Source organism: Morus notabilis, unplaced genomic scaffold, assembly GCF_000414095.1.
Source record: "Morus notabilis unplaced genomic scaffold, ASM41409v2 Scaffold645, whole genome shotgun sequence".
Lineage (NCBI taxonomy): Eukaryota > Viridiplantae > Streptophyta > Magnoliopsida > Rosales > Moraceae > Morus > Morus notabilis.
This window is the reverse complement of record NW_010363463.1, coordinates 13405-33723: the sequence shown is the minus strand read 5'-3', so window position 1 is coordinate 33723 and position 20319 is coordinate 13405. Positions and strand designations below refer to the sequence as shown.

General features: G+C 37.2%; 3 protein-coding genes across 8 annotated transcripts in view; 2 read left to right on the top strand and 1 right to left on the bottom strand.

Annotated features, from left to right (window-relative positions):
* LOC21398587 (squamosa promoter-binding-like protein 2) overlaps positions 1-3943 on the top strand; it is a 4614-nt gene extending 671 nt beyond the window's left edge. The window contains exons 1-6 of one of the 4 annotated variants that reach the window (XM_024169653.1): positions 235-399; positions 939-987; positions 1161-1948; positions 2221-2354; positions 2448-2717; positions 3328-3943. In XM_024169653.1, the coding sequence (XP_024025421.1) occupies positions 1248-1948; positions 2221-2354; positions 2448-2717; positions 3328-3725 (1503 nt within the window). In that variant the 5' untranslated portion in view covers positions 235-399; positions 939-987; positions 1161-1247 and the 3' untranslated portion in view covers positions 3726-3943. Of the gene's footprint in view, positions 1-234; positions 400-938; positions 988-1160; positions 1949-2220; positions 2355-2447; positions 2718-3327 lie in introns of those variants that run through there. The other 3 variants (XM_024169654.1, XM_010104394.2, XM_024169652.1) reach the window with 3 other exon arrangements.
* Positions 3944-5723: 1780 nt separating this feature from the next.
* On the bottom strand, positions 5724-9901 carry LOC21398586 (ranBP2-type zinc finger protein At1g67325). 2 transcript variants are annotated; one of them, XM_024169674.1, is made up of 10 exons: positions 9768-9901; positions 9412-9457; positions 8807-8922; positions 7574-7847; positions 7219-7289; positions 6945-6996; positions 6731-6840; positions 6571-6595; positions 6316-6467; positions 5724-6060 (listed from the first exon to the last, which is right to left on the bottom strand). In XM_024169674.1, the coding sequence occupies exons 1-10, from the start codon at positions 9774-9776 to the stop codon at positions 6058-6060; spliced, it is 858 nt and encodes a 285-aa protein (XP_024025442.1). In that variant the 5' UTR covers positions 9777-9901; the 3' UTR covers positions 5724-6057. The 2 variants fall into 2 exon arrangements, with proteins under 2 accessions (XP_024025442.1, XP_024025443.1); XM_024169675.1 differs by having other exon boundaries at positions 7580-7847.
* Positions 9902-10977: 1076 nt separating this feature from the next.
* Positions 10978-20312, top strand: LOC21398585 (YTH domain-containing family protein 2). Of its 2 annotated transcripts, XM_010104392.2 has the most exons (6): positions 10978-11165; positions 11812-11888; positions 18037-18501; positions 18730-19248; positions 19358-19570; positions 19972-20312. In XM_010104392.2, the coding sequence occupies exons 1-6, from the start codon at positions 11123-11125 to the stop codon at positions 20185-20187; spliced, it is 1533 nt and encodes a 510-aa protein (XP_010102694.2). In that variant the 5' UTR covers positions 10978-11122; the 3' UTR covers positions 20188-20312. The 2 variants fall into 2 exon arrangements, with proteins under 2 accessions (XP_010102694.2, XP_024025441.1); XM_024169673.1 differs by lacking the exon at positions 18037-18501.
* The last annotated feature ends 7 nt before the right edge of the window (positions 20313-20319 follow it).

The window sequence follows — 20319 nt, the reverse complement described above, 5'->3', positions numbered from 1 at the left end:
TCCCTAAAAGCGAAATATGGTCAATGAATCAATCAAAATCGTTTTCTTTCTTTTTTGTGTGTGTTTGATTTTTGACGTTCTATGTTTAGGTGCAAAGGTTGTTGAGACCGATTTTCAGTAACTTATATTAAGAATAAAATTATGGGTTTTGTTGCTGTTGAAATGTTGACCAATCAAGGTTTTTTTTAACATTGGGTATTGGGAAGTGGTGGGTCTTCTCCAATTACTGGATTTGTGGTCTGCCATTTTTATTATTATTGATTGTTATTAGCCCTAATGAAGAAGGTCTGAGAACTTACCGGTTCTGCCGGCTCTGATAATTTCTATCAAGTGTGGAGAGGGAGAGAGAGAGGGTAAAGCTCCAAAAATGGTAAATTTCAGATGGTTCTGTTAGTAACTGTAAGTTTTTTTTTTTTTTTTCATTTTATTTTTTCCCTTTTCTCCTTTTTGTCAGTAGGAATCTGGCACAAAAATCACCCCAAACTGTTGCAGGGAAATGGGGAACACTTGCCCATCTTTACTATTGGGGCTTTTAAGTTTGATTGTACCATTGTGAGTGATGGGACTTGTTAGGTACCAGAGTAGGGAAAAATAAATAAATAAATAAAACTTATGGCTCAGACATGAAGAACGCAACCGGTGGACCTTTGGATTTGAATCACCAGCTTCTCCATTTTGGTCATCATCATCATGGAGGAAAAATAGATTTTATAAAAGGGGATCCTTGGGAAAAAAGCATTTAATGGCTTTATCTGCTGGCTAGTGACTGTTTCTCTAAATGGGATTCTTATTTCTTGTTCCATTTTTTCGTTTTTGTCAAATCTATTGTTTTACTGTCTCCCTACTTTTAAGCTGTGAAGTGAAGTGTGGGCAGATCTGATAAGTTTCTGTCTTCAGATTGATAGATATTCTGATTTTCCTTCTTCTGTTTGTGCTAGCTCTTTTGAATCAGAGATGCCTGGCAATTCCATAACGTGAGGTTAAAAGGTATTTAAACCAATCTTTCTGCAAATCTATTTTATTTTCTCTTGTTTTTCCTTTCATGGTATTTATGAATTTCTTAATCAACATAGCAGTATTTTCCTGCCATTTCTATTCCCAATCCATTTCTGCTTTGCTTTCCATTCTGCTGAAATTTATATGGATTTAAATCTGTCAAGTTTTACAGCATCTGGTGTCCAGTCTGCTTTTGAATTCTTGGAGAAAAGTGGGTGAATCAATTTTCTTTTCCATTTATTCTGCTGGTTATGGAGTGGAATTCAAAAGCTTCCTCATTATGGGACTGGGAGAACCTTTTTGAGCTTGAGGCGAAAGCAACCGAGAATCCTAAGAAGCTACTACAACGAATGGATTGCTTTGTTGAAGTAGATCGAGGAATTAGCTCCGGATCTCTCCATTCACCTGGGGATGGTGGGGGTAGCAGCGCAGGAACCGGTGGTTCAGGTTCCGATTTGGGTCATGCTTCATCGAAGAGCTCCATATCGGCTTCCATCAATTCTTCATCAATTGGGGAAAGCAAGACATCCAACAAATTTACTCTCGACGGTTTCGAACCTTTTCCAAAGGATTCAAGGAGTGAAAATGAGTCTGCCCGAGTTCAACAACCTAGATCTTCACCAACACCTGAAATTTCAGCTGGCTCTGGTGAGCCATTGCTCAGTTTAAAGTTGGGCAAGCGGATGTACTTCAAAGATATTTGTTCAGAAAACAACGCCAAGTCATCCTCAGCCCCGTCTGTAGCACCCATGTCATCTGCTACAACGGCTAAGAGAAGCAAGTCCACTTGCCAGAGTAATTTCATGCCTCGCTGCCAAGTTGAAGGCTGCAACCTTGATCTTTCCTCGGCAAAAGATTACCATCGAAAGCATAGAATTTGTGAAAGTCATTCCAAATCTCCAAGGGTCATTGTAGGCGGTGTGGAGCGTCGGTTTTGCCAGCAGTGTAGCAGGTAAATCTTCTTACAACACTAGATTCTTTTGAGTCACAACAAGATAAACAAATCCAGGTATCTTGTACTTTGCTGTCGATTTTATCTAGTTTCTGAGTCAATATAGCTTGGACATATGGTCACCCGTATGTCTCAATACTATTAGTTACTTTTTCTTTTTCACTTTTGGTTCAAAAGTATTGTCACTTCAGTCAATCAAAATGAGTGTTGGTTTTTCTTAGCTTATACCAAGTGGGTAGGTTAATAAGCAAAACTACTTTGTGATGTAAAAGGTTCCACGGTCTGTCTGAATTTGATGAAAAGAAGAGAAGCTGTCGAAGACGTCTTTCAGATCACAACGCAAGGCGCCGCAAGCCACAGCCTGAAGCCGTCCGGTTAAATCCAGCGAGACTTTCTTCACTATATGGTACATTTTCTACATTGAGTTTCTTTTTCATTTGGTAATTCCTTCGTTCACGTGCATCAAAATTTTGCTGATTCATGTGTTCCCTTTCTTCAGACGAGACACAGAAGATGAGCCTTGTGTTTGACCAAGCCCCGCGCCTTTATACAAGGCATGCTGCAAATTTTACATGGGATCATAGCACTGATAGCTCTAAGTTGGCGCATACAAGAGAGTACTTGTCAAGGCCTGCGAAAACAGGAGCCGCACCTGGACAGATTTTTTTGCCCAACAATGAAATGCCTAGCAGTATTTCCATGCTTTATCCTCAGGATTCCGGTAGACTAACGCCAAATAAAAACACTGCCCCTGAGGTTCTCCACTCAGGTTTGTCATTCCTTCCCGACAGAATATGTGCCTTCTGTTTGTAGAATTAAGCTACGAGTAATAATATTAACTAAGAGCTTGTTTGGTAGGAGCAGGAAAAGGGGAAGTAAGGGATGGGGTGGGGATTGGTAGAACGATTTTAGGACTTGTGGTCGTTTGGTAAAAAGGGTTACATTAGGAAATGGATTGGCTGAGGAATTCAAAATCCTTTAAAGAACCCATTTTTCGTTTGACCCTTTTCAGTTTGATTCTTGGATAGAAATTTATTCATCTAATTATACTATGGTGTCAAATTATTTTATTTATCCCTTATAATTGAGAAAAACCAAACAAAGGTTAAAATGGTTATTGTATGAATATAATCTTTTCCTTCTCCTTCCTTACATCTTTGTACCAGACAAGGGCAATAATTCTTTTCCTTTCCTTTTATACCAGACACCCCAAGAGAAATGACTTTTCCATCCATTTCCCTTGCTTTGTTATGTACCCCTTCTCCTACCAAAGAAGGCTAAAGTTAGGATGGCGTAAAGCCTTGGGCTGATCATTAAAGTAAAGTGAGTAGATTTTTCTTTGTAATGGTCAAAAGGGTGATGCCAGTAAGATTTTGCAGGGTTAGAAGAATCTGTGGTGTCGACAGAGCTAAATGCGACACAGGATCTTCATCGTGCTCTCTCTCTTCTGTCAACTAGTTCATGGTGTTCGCGCGAAACAAAGATTGTTTCTCTAGATACTTGTTCTACCGCCCTCAACAACACAAATCACCATAGCAGCTGCAGCAACGGCATGGTTCAACCCGCGATGCATCAAATGACCACCACACAGACTCAAGGCTTTCCTTTTGCTTCAGAGTTCTGGCAGACCCAACAGCCAACAGCTATTGATGCGGCATTTCCACCTACCCCCCACACACGCAGTAATAGTAATGCCAATGCCACCACCCACTTTCAAGATCTCCATTTGATCAAACCTCCCGGTGACACTGCTTTTTATTCCCATCACTTCAAGTAGTTCACTCTTCTTGACCTCTTTTTAACTTTCCAGTTGTATTTTGATTTGTAAGACCGTATAATCTCACGCTTGTAGAGGTAACTTTCCCTCACTGTTTGCTTATAAGCGTCAAGTGTTTTATTTGTTACCCAATTTAAACGAATATGTCGTTCATCTTTAGGTGTTGGGGGTGAAGCGAAACATACCTTAAAAATTGAAAAAATTTACGTCTCTTTTTTTGTTTCACCTAAGAATAAAATTGGCTTGGCTCTGTGGGTTTATTTTATAATATTTATTTATTTATTTTGTCCCGCTCTTTTTGGTCACGACGTTTAAGTGGTGCTATAGCTATGAATTGGTCTTGCGACTTGCAAGGCTGCGTTTACTTGGTACGTTTGAGTTCTCTACCATACAAAAAGTTAAAAGGCATGCTCATAGCTACATTTTGAGCGTTTTGTTTTTAGTTATTCATTGCAAAAGCCAAGCCGACAGAAGAGAGGGCGGAGATGTAAATTTTCTTTCGCCGTTAAATGAAAAAATGACAATCCTCCAATCTAAGTTTGCTGACCACCTTGCTTTAAATGCAGTGCCACTGTTCCCTTCATCTATTCAAACCCGTAGTTGCCTCGGGCCAGCTCTAGGCAATGCATACACAACTTTCATTTTTATTCATTTATATTATTTTTCTCTGAACAATTTCCATGCTTCACATTTATTTGTCTAATCCTCAATGCTAAATTTCAGATAATCTTACTTTAATTTTTTGGCCTTAAACCCTAATTTTGGCTATTATTCCCACGCAGGTTTTTTCTTTCCTTGTCCAACCCACTAAAACTCCTTTTTCATGGGTTTCAAACATAGTCGCCATGATTATAATAAACTGGTAATCGTATTGAAATATACATATACAAACACAAAGTTGAGGACTTGGTGGCCTGCAGAACGGCAGGTCGCACGCCGCGCCTGCAACTGCAGGGATCGGGAAACTTAGGAAGAAGCACTCCAATCTCAAACTCGAGACCAGGGTGTTAAAACTAAGAGGAGTCTCCAATATACTTACTCAAAAAAACACTCGACCGAGTACTCATGATAATTAAAGAAATGGTTTCCAAACCAAGCCACTACGGCACAAAGCTGTAGGTGTAGTAACATAGCGATATTAACAAATAATTGACAGCAGAACCTGTTAAAAATACTTTTGCTGCAGAGAGCATACGCAGAAAGTCGAAGAAGTATAGGCGTGCGCTTAATGCTAATGTGTGGACGTTGCACACTTGTAGTGGAGCCACTGCCTGTTCAGTTCGCTAATTCAAGTTGAGATGTGATGTTATGTGAGAGCTTTTTACTGTAGTAAAAAAGTTAAATGTGACTGTTTCTGAGAGCTTTTTACTGTAGCAAAACTCGAATCAGCGAAATGAACGAGGTTTTAGTAAACTTTGTATTGTGCAATAAAGAATAGTCTTTCCTTACACGCCAAAAAAAAAAAAAAAAAAGCCAACGACATTTTCTCATCCCATTAAATGTGGGTATACTATGATGCCATATTATACCAACATAGAGCATAATTGGAACCGAGGAGTGAATTTTTTTAGCTTCTAACTTATAAAAAAATCTAGGAAGGAGACGAGACGAAACAATGTCCTAGAAGCAATTAAGGCTATCAAGATTAGGTTAAATTGCAAAGGCCTATACGACGACAAGACCAATGAGAACATATTGATGAAGCAAAAGAAAAACCAAGGCAAGCCACTAATCACTTTAATGGACACGACCTGTAGGACCGTAACATGATCCACAACGTCACTGGCAGCAAATAGGAAGGAAAATTTCAGCCCTTTCATCCTAAAGCAACTAACTAATCATCAGCCAAATTTTCATCAAACAAGAGGCCTAATTAACAAATCAAACTTGGACCTTATCATACTTCTAACAGGAGCACCTGCCATTTCTTAAAGATGCTTGAGGGCATGAAGAAAATTTTGGATCAATGAAAAACCAGAAGTGCAGACCATAGAAACCTTCAGCTAATGGGAACATTTCTAACATGCACGGCAATTTACCCACTACAGAATAGATGAGTAGATTCCAAAAAGTACAACGGACTAACTATTAGAAACCAGAACCAACCTGTAAATCTTTGCCAGATCATACTGGCCGACACAAGATGCATTGTATGATCCACAAAGACCACAAATACCATAGCAATAGAATACAACTTGACACATATCCTGAAAAGGTAGAGTAACTTGACAACCGCTGCAACATGAGGACGACAAGACTGACTTTCAGACACCCACATTGAGCAATGCCGGACGACTCTGGACCTTCTCAACCCTCAAACATGTCCTAGAACTCACTGGAACAGTAGATAATCTTAAATTAAAGGAGGCAATGGAGAGATAGGGAAAGAAAATTAGAAAGGCAAGTCAAAACCATCACCAAAAAGAATAACAGACGGCTAAAAGGAGCAGAAAATTGTAACCTTAGTTGATCCATTAACATGAAATTCGAATAGAATATCAGACATTGTACCGTTTACATAAGTAATAAAAAGCCAAACCAATTTACAGATTAAAGTGGAGATACAAAAAAGGTGCAAAACACAACAAACCTGATCATTTTCTTCAGGTGTTTGGGAAGGGGACTTCTTTGACTCATCTGGCTTATCAGCCCCACAGTTCTGTCTATTACACTTCGTTCTAAATGGATAGTTAATGTTATTACATTTCTCACACTTCCAGCTACCTTCCGGCATCTTTTGTTCTAGCAAAAAAAAGATGCATAAGTTAGTGACACGACACAAACATTTTGTAGGTTAACGAGAGTGGAACCCAATTAGACGGCAATCAGTTATAGGCAAACTTACTAGAATTTTTGTCAGACTTTGATGCCTGCGTTGCAGAAGATCCTCTTGTGTTAGAAAGTTATATAACAAATTGACCTCGCCCAATCGAGGTAAAAAAAAAAAAAAAGAAGAAGAAAGAAAACTTAAAACAAGTTACATAATTGAAAGAGAGAAGACAAACCTGAGAACCAGGCTTTGGAGTGTTGCATTTTCTCATGTTGCAAACGGTTCTGAATGAGAAGTTGATATTTCCACATTTTGGGCATGTCCAGTCATTATCACGTGTGGCGTCTAGAGTGCATCAAAATTTTAAAAGTTTTAAATTAGTTGAAGATGATACCACAATGATAGGCAACTAAAGGATAAGACCTTCACAATCATCCTAAACAACTGACCTGTACCCTTCTTTTGAGATTTATCGTCTGGAAAAAATCCAGGCCTTGGCCCCTGTAAAAATTCAACTCATATACTTTACTACATATAAACCCAAATGAATGCTGTACCTCAGAGTAAAGTGAATATTAGACAGATTTCCAATCACAATGATCAATGTTCACAGGAATTGAAAGCACCTATTGCCAACATAGGAAACTAGTATGAAATCTAACATCCACGATCCTGAATCTCCAATTCTAGCAAGAAAAAAGAAGCATAAACTTCTATACATACCAAAGCTGCCGGCCCCATGGGAAGACCCAGGCCATACCGATCCATCATTGGGGGAATACCATACATCCCACCTGTAAGAGGAGGAGTAGAAAACCAAAGTCATCACTAATACACTATAAAAACTAGACCACACTCGACAATGAGAAAATTACAAAGTATGGTTGAAACATAAAATGGACTGAGAAAGTCATGCCAGGTCAATACTAAGACTATTGTAGCAAGTTAAAAAGCAATGGACTATAAATGTTAAAGACCATTTTTTTAAAGACCATGTTTAGTATTCTTAAGACCATTACTAAACCACGAGACAGATAACCCAATAATAAGCATTTAAATGGGCACACATCATTATTACCATTACCCATCATTGATCCACTTGAATAAGGTGCTGGTGCAGAAAAATGCAAAGGTCTGTAAGGGCTGCCTGTAGATAAACGGCTTCCGTAGTTGTAATGATATGCTGAGCCCCCAGAAAATGGAACATCATATGGAGGGATAGATGATCCATTGAAGAGAGAAGAACCATACGGTGGCATGCCAAGATACATTGAAGATGGTGCACCAGAACCCAAATAAGGAGCAGATGATGTGTAACCTTGTGGGGCTTGGACAGGCTTAGCAGCAGATTTCTGGGAATAGAAAAAAATGCTATGAATTGAAGATGTTGTGTTCATATTAAGAAGAATAGCAAACAAAATCTCAAAAACAAAAGAATGGAAAAACAGAGATAAGTAAAAACATTACACGACCAAAGGAAATATTAACACCCAAATGGGGATATACTCATGACTGTATTCTGACATCACATTGTTCTGGAAAGGGTGCGTGAAGAATGAAGAGAGCAATGTATAAACGCCTTATTTAATGTACTGACAATATTGGCTTATAATGATTATTGAAATTAAGAATTTTGTACTTATTATTATCATTAATTTTATATTTGCAGAGGCCCTCAAAAGGGTCCTATAAAATAGCTTCCCATAGCAAAAGACAATTTCAGTATTGTTGGTTCTTCAAAGGATACTGGAATTATTATGAATTTATATTATCTGTACATAGAAGAGAATATAAAAAGGATCCTTCAAACGATACTGATCCTAGAAACTATAGGTTATCATTAATTTTATATTTGCAGAGGCCCTCAAAAGGGTCCTATAAAATAGCTTCCCATAGCAAAAGACAATTTCAGTATTGTTGGTTCTTCAAAGGATACTGGAATTATTATAAATTTATATTATCTGTACATAGAAGAGAATATAAAAAGGATCCTTCAAACGATACTGATCCTAGAAACTATAGGTTATCATTAATTTTATATTTGCAGAGGCCCTCAAAAGGGTCCTATAAAATAGCTTCCCATAGCAAAAGACAATTTCAGTATTGTTGGTTCTTCAAAGGATACTGGAATTATTATGAATTTATATTATCTGTACATAGAAGAGAATATAAAAAGGATCCTTCAAACGATACTGATCCTAGAAACTATAGGTACATTATCAGTTCCTACAACTATGAAATGGATTCAGCAACCAGCTTCCCACATTAAGATACAATGCCAGTATTTAAGCAATAGAGACCAATCTCTTACGGAGTTATGATCAGCTGGCCTTGGCTGAGTGCAATTACGCATATTGCAAGTTGTTCTAAATGAAAAGTTGACATTTCCACAGCTAGGGCAGGTCCAATCATCTTCCCGGCGACTGCCTGCAACATTGACGATGGCAATCCTGTATCAGAATGCGGAGGGAAAATTCCATACACATCTAACATCATAAAACACGGGTTCAATTAACTATCAAACGACAAAATATATCAACTTAATTAATCAAACAAAAAGCTTGATAATATCTTGCCAAGGGTCTTTCAAGTCCTGTAATAAATCTAATTGACCAACATATGATGCATAGTATAAATTCATACTCTTTTCTCATATGAACCTATAGCAATAGAGAAATCATATACGCATTATAATCATCCCCAATATCAGAAATCTGAGGTCACACGAATAATGGTTGTCTTAAGCTAGTTTGCCAAACAAAATTATCCACGGGGAAGCTCATCGTGACCTTCTTTTTACTCCAAATACAGCTTCTAAGGATTAAACTAATCACTACAAACACTAATTTACCTAATACACATGACTAACAATATCAAATACGAATCACAAGAAAGAAGGGAAAAAAAATTGCATACCATCAGTTCTAGCACGCTTAGCCGCCGAGGAATTTCTGTTATCGACCTGGACACCAGAAAGAAACACAATTTACGAAAAAAACTACGAAACCAAATCGTTTTCCACTATAAAACCCTAATGCTTTCGATTTTCTTGGATGCCAAACATTAGAATCGGCACAATCGCATCAAATGCACATTAGTTCCTCAAACTTCCCGCGAATTACCATATCAATCGAATTGAAACAAAACTATTCAAAGCACAACAAAAAAAAATCAAAATATGAAACCTTTGAATAACTCGAAGAAGAAACAACTGAAAAGCGAGAGATTGAAAGAATCGAAGAAGAATATTGAGAAAGTTGAAGAATAATTACCTGAGACATATCGAGAGAGAGACAGAGAGAGACAGAGAGAGAGAGAGATCTTGGTGGTTGGTTTGGGTTTGGAGTGAGAAGGGAAATGGGAAAATTATTATGCCCTACAATTACAAAGCGGGAGAGAAAAAAGAACGTTTTGCGTTTCGTTGTCGATTATATGATGCTGCGAAGATTTTCGCATACGCTTTGCTCTTTAAACGCACCGTTCTATTGTTTCTCGGGAGAATCTTCGCGGTTTGATTGATTGATTGGGTCCCGCTTAGCGCGGAGATTGCGAAATATATCAGGCTCAATTTGAATTGAGATGTGATGTTGTATGAGAGTTTTTTATTATAGTAAAAAAATTAGATATGATTGTTTCTGAGAGTTTTTTACTGTAGTAAAATTTAAATTCTAAACTCGAATCAGCAAAATAAACGGAGCCTTAAGTATCAGTTTAGTTCATAATTCAAACTATAATTTATAATTTTAACGTTTAAATTTTAATGTTTTTTTTAAGTAAAAATTCGTGTCATAGTTCGGATCATAGTTTGTGTTGTGATTCGTTATAGTATTTTTTTCATAAAAACACACGTAAATTGAGAATAATTTTAAATCATAATTCTGAACCCATGAACTAAATGTCTATAAAATTTTTTATGAAAAAAAATATTATAATAGAATTAAAAATTCTAATTTAAATTATGTATAATTTTTAAGACAAACGCACTTAAAGCATAATATCATTCTTTTTTTTTTCTTTCTTTTTTGTGCTTTTTGCTAAATCTGTTTTTAGAATATAAGAAAAATACCCTCTAGTTGTGCGTTGTTCATTCTTTATATGTATCAAAAATTTGCAAAAATATTTATATATCAATTTTAAAAGTAAATTGTCAGGTTTATTTGGTATTTTAGTTAAGTTTATATTTTGGTATATATATATATATTTAAATCAAAATCTTACCATAATGATAGGGTAATAATTCTTGATGAAAAAACAATATATATGGTATATATTTCTAAATCATCAAATTAAAAAGATTATTAATTATATTCGTTAAATTATAAAATATAAATTCTTACTCTATAAAAAGTAAAAACAAAAAAATTATATAAAAAAAATAATAATAAGAAAATATTTAGAGCGTATTTTGTTTGGCTAAAAAAACAGATAAATACCAATTAGGCGCTCCTGAGGCCCGAAATCCGAATTAAGCTTCTTCTCATTTCTTCTACATACACGCCCCAAACCCCTCCACCTTCCGTCTCTCTCTCTCTCTCTCTCTGTTTTACGTTTTTCCCAATTCCGAAACACCAAATTGAGCTAAATTTTGATCATAGAAATTTGGTTGTAACAGTTTCTCATCACGTTAATGGCTGCATCCCAGCAGATTGCTGATTCTATAGCCTTTACTGGTACGACAACCAAAGGAACCCCTTCTTTTATCCCCAGTATATAATAAAAATTTAAACCGAAAACTCTATTATAGTTCGTGATTCGTACGATATTTAAACTAAGTGAGGGTAGATAATGGGGTTATTGGAGGTTTTATGTATCCTTCGGCCAAAGGCTCTGGGCCCACCAAATCGCTCAGTGATTGATTGTTTATATCCGACCCCAGATGAGAATATTGTTGTTTATGTTTCTCTATATGTTCATTAAATGTAATTCGTTCGTGCACGGAACATTGCCAAACAGCAACATTTGAAGAATCGTGCATTTTTTTCTGTCGAACAAGAATTCTTCAAGTAATTGTATTCCTTCTTTCAATATATATATATATATATATATATATATATATAAATTAACGCACGCATTAGTATTAAGGCTCAAGAGTGGACGCCAATCCTATCATCACTGTCATTAAGACTGAAAAAAGAGTTATCAGGTTTGAATTGTTATGTAAATTGTGTTTAGAGAATTTATCTTTGGTGGGTATTCTGTGTTTAGATATTCATGCCTTTGAAATCAGTGGCACAGCTTGAACCCAAATTGAAAGGGAGTTTCTTTTAGTGTTTTTCTGCTTTATATGATCACCCTAATATCTTTGGTTATGCTTAGGTTCTGAGAATGCAGCAGGTTTATGGGACAAATATCCTCCACATGTTAATGTTGAAAGCTCGGGAAATTCTACTTCTGTGAGTATATAACATGGACCTTTATATTGCGAGCACCGCTTTTAATTATCATTGGTGATGCATCAGCAGAAGTGTGGTTGTATAATAGAACTCTTACATGGAGGAAAAGAAGAGAGTGAAATCATAGGGGCCCGTTTGGTTCATGCATTCAAACTAGTGATTCTTGATTCTGACATTTGAATTCAAATTTTTTGTGAGAGAAAAACACTATAGTAGAATCAAAATTAGGTTTAAACGTATTGTTGGAAATTTCTCCAACACCAGTTTCAATTCTGAATCAAACCAAACGAAAAACGAAAAAGAACACCAAGATTTGTTATCGAGGTTCGGTACAAAATTTATACCTACATCCCCGCGAACTCCCCAGAAGAAGTTCGATTTGCACTATTGAAAGAATGATCAATTATAAGAGTTTACACCAAGAACAATCTCTCAGAAAATACAACCTTACCCAGAGAAAGCTACAAGAAATTTTCTTGAGAAAATTTTGCCTTTTCTCTATTTCCCTTTCTTGCTTTATCCCCTTTCTCTATCTTAGGCTTTTTCTATTACAGAATGCTCTCAACTCATCAATCTCACAACCCAGAAGAAAAAAACTGATTTCTATTTTTCTTCTTCGATCTCTCTAGCCAAAATTTGCCCTCTCTGTTATAACTATCTTTGAATATATATGAAAGCTGTAGAGGATGTCGGTGGTGCTCTAGTCAACACTTTCAGCATCTTCTGCTCAGCCATGCCAGCTTCGCTTTTCATTTACTGAAACGCTGCCGTTTAGCTTGTACACAAATCTGCATTCTTCCAAAACTTATATAATGACTTGTAGTACATGTTAATAAGAGAATGAGCTGATCACTTGTAATTGAATACTTAATTATATGGGAATTGACTCAACAATCTCCACCTCAGTTCCCATATAATGAAGTTAGTGCAAATCTAAACTTATCTCTTCTGGATCCTTGCTCGAACTTTTCCTTTATCATCCATTTTCAATACCTAGCAGTTTAAGACATTGCTTAAACTTGCTAAGTGTTACCACCTTTGTTCCCATGTCTGCAGGATTCTCTTCTGTAGGAACTTTCTCTATATTAATCACCTCTTGAGTCACCTTTTCTCTAATAAAATGATATTTAACTTCTATGTGCTTTGTTCTGTCATGGAACACCGGATTCTTGCACAAGTGTATGGCACTCTGACTGTCTGAATAAATAGTTGCCTTCTCTTTTAACAGCTTTAGTTCCTTAAGTAATCCTTGTAACCAAATCCCCTCCTTTATGGCTTCCGTTGCAGCCGTATATTCTGATTCGGTTGTTGAGAGTGCTACCACTGGTTGTAGTTGAGACTTCCAACTTATGCAGATTCCACTTACCAAGAAGAAGTAAGCTGTTGTAGATCTTCTGCTATCTTTATCTCCAGCATAGTCCGAATTTACATACCCTTCAACTGTAATTTGACTTCCATGCCTTTTGTACATTAGTCCATATCCAATAGACCCTCCAATGTACTTGAGCAACTACTTCATTGCTCTCCAATGCTCTCTACCTGGCTTCGACATGAATCTGCTTAGTATGCTTATTGCAAAAGCCAAATCAGGCCTTGTGCAGATCATGGAGTACATTATTGAGCCCACAGCATTTGCATAAGGGACATTCTCCATGTACTTGCTTTCTTCATCATCTTTAGGACTTTGTTGCAGTGATAACTGAAACTAGTCAGTAATAGGTTGCATTGGTGCTTTTGCTCCTCTCATTGAAAACTTGTCAATAAACTTCTCAAGATAATTTTTCTGATTCAGAAACAAAACACCTTTGTCTCTATCCTTGTCAATCTTCATGCCCAAAATTCTTCCAGTATGTCCAAGATCCTTCATATCAAACTCAGACTTCAACATATTCTTCATTTTCTCAATCTTTCCTTTTTCTTTGCTTATCAACAGCATATCATCTACATATAATAGTAGATATTCAGCTTCAAGAATATTCTCACCCCTGTAATATAAGCATGTATCAAACCAGCTCCTTTCAAACCCTTGCTTGGTTATAAAGGTGTCAAACCTTTTATACCATTGTCTGGGTGATTGCTTTAGCCCATACAATGATTTCTTTAACAAGCAAACCATATTCTTGACTTTATGAATCTCAAAGCCTTTAGGCTGTTCCATGAAAATTTTCTCATCTAGTTCTCCATGTAAAAAAGCAGTTTTGACATCCATTTGATCCAATTCAAGATCAAATTGTGTAACAAGTGAAAGCATTATTCGGATGGTCTTGTACTTCACTACTGGTGAGAAAATTTCGGTAAAATCTACTCCTTCTTTTTGTGTAAATACTTTGCAACCAATCTAGTTTTGTACTTGACTGGTTCATTCTCTGAAGCTCCTTCCTTGAGTTTATAGATGCATTTGCAAGCCACAACTGATTGATCCTTGGGTCTGTTACCATGACCCAAGTCTCATTTTTATAGAGTGAATTCATTTCTTCCTTCATGGCAGCCACCCACATCTTTGAATTTGGACCTTTAATAGCTTCATTATAGGATTTTGGTTCCTGCTTGTCTAGTTTTATTACTGTCATAAAAGCATATGCCAGCAGGTCTGTAAGAGCGGCGAACCCATATCTCTGTGTAGGTTTAGGAATCCTCCTTGATCTGTCTCTCACCAATTGGTAGTCATTTGTCTGGAAACTTCCTTCACTTTGATTAGTCTCATATCCTTCGGATGAGGACTGAATCTGGTCAGTGACCGTTGGTTCAAGAGATTGGCCTTATTCAGGGACTTGTCAATGTGTGGGCTCCACCTAAATTGTACTATCCTTGATAGGCTCCACCTGAATATTGCTTTATGTTGTACCTGCAGGGTTAGTTACAGAAACACTTTCTCCTACAGGAGTATTAGCTTTAGATAAACAAGGAAAGTCAAATTCATTAAAAATCACATCCCTACTGTTTATTGTTTTGAAACCTTTCCCATCTCTTATCCACAGTCTATACCCCTTTGTGCCCTCTGGATATCCTAGAAAAACACACTTAACTGACCTAGGTTCAAGTTTACCCTCCTTTTAGTGTGCATAGGCGGCACACCCAAAGGTTTTTAGATGTGAGAGATCTGGGGGTTTTCCTCTCCACATCTCTTCAGGTGTTATAAAAGTTATGGCACTTGAGGGGCACCTATTGACCAAATAACAAGCTATCATAACAGCTTCACCCCAAAAACTCTTATGTAGGCCAGCATGAAAAAGCATACACCTAGACTTATTCAGTAGAGTTCTATTCATTCTTTCTGCAACTCCATTTTACTGTGGAGTTTTTCTAACTGTTCTATGTCTCTAAATACCTACCTCAGCACAGTATTTGTCAAATAATTCATTACAGAATTCAAGGCCATTATCAGTCCTAAGTGTTTTTACCCTTTTATCTGTCAAATTTTCTTGCAGTGTTCTCCACTGCTTAAATCTACTTAGCGCATCACTTTTATTCTTTAACAAATACAGCCATACCTTTCTAGAATAGTCATCAACAATGGAAAGAAAATAGAGGTTACCTCCATGTGTAGGAGTAGTCTCTGGTCCCCAGAGGTCTGCATGAACATATTCCATGAGTGATGTAGATTCATGGCATCCTGTCTTGAATTTGAGCTTGTGCTGCTTTCCTAGGATGCATGATTTACATAAATCGACTTTGCTGATCTTGTCTTGTCCCAAGAGCCTTTCATCAGTCATTATCTTCAACCTCTTTCACTGATGTGGCCCAATCTGTTGTGCCACAAAACAGCTTTCTTGTCTTCTGGTGCTATAGCAACTAACAATTTCCCTGTGAGTGTTTTTCCCACTAAGTGATATAGGCCATCTTTCTTGACTCCTTTAATGACCTTTACATATTTTCATTGACCATTTTTCAATCTTGTTGACATAGCCTGCATCATCTAGAATTCCCAAAGAGATTAAATTCCTTGCCAGGCTTGGAACATACCTGACCTCTTTGAGCTGCCTAACAACACCATCGAACATCTTTATAGCAACTGTACCTACCCCCTCCACCTGACACGTGTGGCTGTTTCCCATCATAACCTTGCCACCATTGACTTCTCTAAAATCAGTCAACCATTCTTTATTATGTGTCATGTGGTAGGTGCATCCCGAGTCAAGAATCCAATCTTGCTCACTTTGATTATTAGAACCCAGAAGTACCTCACCATTATCATAACCATCACTGTAGTTGGTTGCTTCTTGTGTGTCAGTTCCATTAGAGGAATTGTTCTTCTCTTTATGTTTTCTCAGATACGAATAGCATTCCTTTTTTATGTGCCCAAGCTTGTTACAGTGAAAGCATCTTTTTCCGGAATTGGGACCCTTTGAACTAGATCTTCTTCTTGATTTACTGTTGCCCCTTCCTTTAGAATTATTCCCCCTTTGAGCTGGCCTTCCTCTTGCAAAATGATTCTCACCAGAGGAAGAATCATTCTTCTCAATTTTGATTTCAAGATCCCTTGGCTTGAGAGCAGAAATTACTTCTTCTAGAGTGATTGATGTTCTACCATATTTTATGGCAGATTTTACTTCCTTAAAGGTCTCAGGCAGGGCATTTAACAATATAATTGCTTGATTCTCATCACTGAGTGTTTCGTTTTCACCAGAATTTGCTAACTCTATATTCATTCTCAAAAAATCATCCAAATTCAGGTCTAATGTTCTAGGAGTGTTCATTCTAAAATCAAAGAGCCTTCTAGATTTTATTTGTCAAGGATTTCTTCTGAAACAGCTCATCAAGTTTGTTCCGAATTTTAGAGGGGGAATCTTCTTTATCAATCATCCTTATAACAGCATTTGAAAGATGAAGAATGATTATACCTGTGGTGGTTTCAAGTAGTTTTTCTTGTTGATCTTCAGAGTACTCTTCAGGCCATTTAGGTTTTTCCTCTAGTGCTTTGAGGAGCTTCTGTTGAGCAAGAAGCCCTTTGATTTTTCTTCTCCATATGTGGAAATCTCCGGAGCCATTGAATTTGTCAATTTCGACCTTCAAATTCCTCATGGTCCCAAACTAAATCAATTCTTGAAGGATTGGTGGCTACTTGACTGGATTTGTGACTGCTACTTGTTATCCAAGTCTTGAACTTCTTGTTCCTTCAGTGTTCTTGTACCGAATCAGAAGTGAAACTGATCTTGCCTTGACCAAGCTCTGATACCATTGTTGGAAATTTCTCCAACACCAGTTTCAATTCTGAATCAAACCAAACGAAAAACAAAAAAGAACACCAAGATTTGTTATCGAGGTTCGGTACAAAATTTATACCTAAGTCCCCGCGAACTCCCCAGAAGAAGTTCGATTTGCACTATTGAAAGAATGATCAATTACAACTTACAAGAGTTTACACCAAGAACAATCTCTCAGAAAATACAACCTTACCCAGAGAAAGCTACAAGAAATTTTCCCAAGAAAATTTTGCCTTTTCTCTCTTTCCCTTTATTGCTTTAACCCCTTTCTCTATCTTAGGCTTTTTTTGTTACAAAATGCTCTCAACTCATCAATCTCACAACCCAGAAGGAAAAAAATGATTTCTGTTTTTCTTCTTCGATCTCTCTAGCCAAAATTTGCTCTCTCTGTTATAACTATCTTTGAATATATATGAAAGCTGTAGAGGATGTCGGTGGTGCTCTAGTCAACACTTCCAGCATCTTCTGCTCAGCCACGTCAGCTTCTCCTTTCATTTACCAAATCGCTGCCGTTTAACTTGTACACAAATCTACATTCTTTCAAAACTTATATAAGCCCCGTTCTTTTCGCTGATTCGAGTTTAGCTACAGTAAAAAGCTCTCAGAAATAGTCACATCTAACTTTTTTGTTACAGTAAAAAGTTCTCATACAACATCACATCTAAACTCGAATTAGCGAACCGAACGGGCCCATAATGACTTGTAGTACATGTTAATAAGAGAATGAGCTGATCACTTGTAATTGAATACTTAATTATATGGGAATTGACTCAACACATATGAAACAAACGGGGCTTAGGTCCCACATTGTTCTGTGACAGTTTTGACGCACTTATATTGATAGGTGGCGTTTTTATTGTTTCGCATTCTCAAGTCTCAACTTTACTTGTTCAATCATCTTATTTGTATTTGAACTTTGTCCTCTCTTCACCCCAATAATGCAGGGCGTTTATGATCAAAATCCATCTGTGATGTTTCATAGTTACGGTTACGTTCCTCAAATGTCGCATAGACCGTGTGCTCCACCTTCCTTTCAACCGTCTTCTTTAAGGAATCATGATAACTTATACTCAGATCCATCTTACTACCATCAACCAATTCCTCCAAATGTTCAATATGGTGCTTCACTAGGTCCACTTAATCAAGCAGTAAGTCAATCTGGGAACAACCAATCAAGACCCGTATGTGCATCTCCATTCGGATATTCTGGTACAGAAAGCAACCTTTTTGGAAGTTCCAGTGGTTTTGATTTGATGCAGAAGGAATTTGAGGGGTTAGGATTCGGTGGATTACATTCGAACTTGTTAAAACCAGTGAATAGTCAAAGCTCCTTAATTCAATTGTCATCAAGAACTGCTTTCCCGAAACTAACTGATTTTCGGGGACTGCCTGGGAATACTTTTAGAATGGTTAGTTTCACCTGCATGTATAAGTTGATTGGGACACAATTTTAACATGTCATGCATAGCTGCATTTTTAGCTAATCAAAGCCTGATTTCGCGTTATATTGCCCTCATGATTTGTCTTAAGCATAAAAAATCAATCAATTTGGTGCAGAACACGTTCCTCTGAAGTTTAGATACCACTAGTGTTCTTTTGGATATTTTAAATGGGGTCTAAGTGTAACTACCATGCAGGCTTCCCTTCAAGAGGAACCACTATATGGATACAGATCTTTGACAAGCTCCTATCATGGAGGCTTCCCTAATTATGATCGGTGCTATGGCTGCCGAAATATCTCCAACAACAATCCTGGAATTAGCGGTCAAAGCTGGTTTATGGGTAAGGAGGCTAGTGGAGGTGGAAGGAAGAATGATCTTTTATGCAGTTGTGCAGGTATGGTAGCAACACAAACTGCTCAAAACAAGGGACCTAGGGCATCAAAGCCGAAAAGCGTGACAAGAGCTAATTGTTCCAGCAGCGATGAAAGCAATCACGAAATGCCTAATAATTTTCGGAACAAGTGTAACCAACCGGATTTTGTAACCGAGTATAAGGACGCAAAGTTCTTTGTCATCAAATCTTACAGTGAAGATAACGTCCATAAGAGCATAAAGTATGGCGTTTGGGCTAGCACCCCTAGTGGCAACAAGAAATTGGACGCTGCATATCGTGAAGCAAAAGAGAAAGACATTCCGATATTTCTGCTATTTTCAGTAATTTACTAACAACTATTAAGTGTTAATGAAAAGATTAATTAGTGTTTTAAGCCTCTAAGAAGGCTTGTTTCATTGAACTTCTGTTTCTGTTATATCAATGATACAGGTTAATTGTAGTGCTCAATTCTGTGGAGTGGCTGAGATGGTAGGGCCTCTTGACTTCAACAATAACGTGGACTATTGGCTGCAAGATAAGTGGACCGGGCAATTCCCTGTCAAGTGGCACATTATAAAAGATGTTCCCAATAGTCAGTTTCGTCACATTATTATTAAAGATAATGACAACAAGCCCGTCACAAACAGCAGAGATACTCAGGAGGTAAGTAAGAGTCTATTTAGTATTTGCAAATCATTTGAAATCGTTAAAACTCCTTTTTAACTTTTCAACTTTAGCAACACATTTGGCATAGCTTTTCTTTGCCTTTAGGCAGTAGAGAAGTTATGAATCTTCAGTTTGCTTTATAACCTATTTTTAGAAGAGTTGTAAAGGAGAAAGGTGATATCTAAGTTTTGGAACGATGTTTGTAAAATCCTAATAAAGTTCTTGTACAAGTCAAAGTCTTACTAAAATGGCTTTCTTGAATTTGACTACCCAAACAATCTCAGAAGCAGCTTTTCGACTCAACAGCTCTTGCATAACCTTTTTTTAACAACGTGACGTGTGTATTATTACTAGATCAGAAATTTTTCACACAGATTTCTACTGTCTTTTAATTTCAGGTGGAACTGAAGCATGGAAATGATATGCTCAACATTTTAAAGAATCATGAAGATTGTTCATCAATCTTAGATGATTTTGACTTCTACGAAGAGCGGCAAAAAGCAATGGAGGAGAGGAAGGCTGGCCAACAAGGGAAACCAGGCTCATTGTCCGTGACTGGAGGCGATCTTTTGCACCGTGCCAATACACAATGTCGTTTTCCCATGTCTCTCTGAGGACCACACAAACAAAACAGCTTTTTGAGAACTACTCGTGTTTGAGTGCGAATAGAAAAGAAAAGTGCGGTTGGCTAGAAAAGTCAACCAACTTGACTGAACAGTTTTTTTTTTTTTTTTTTTTTTTTTTTG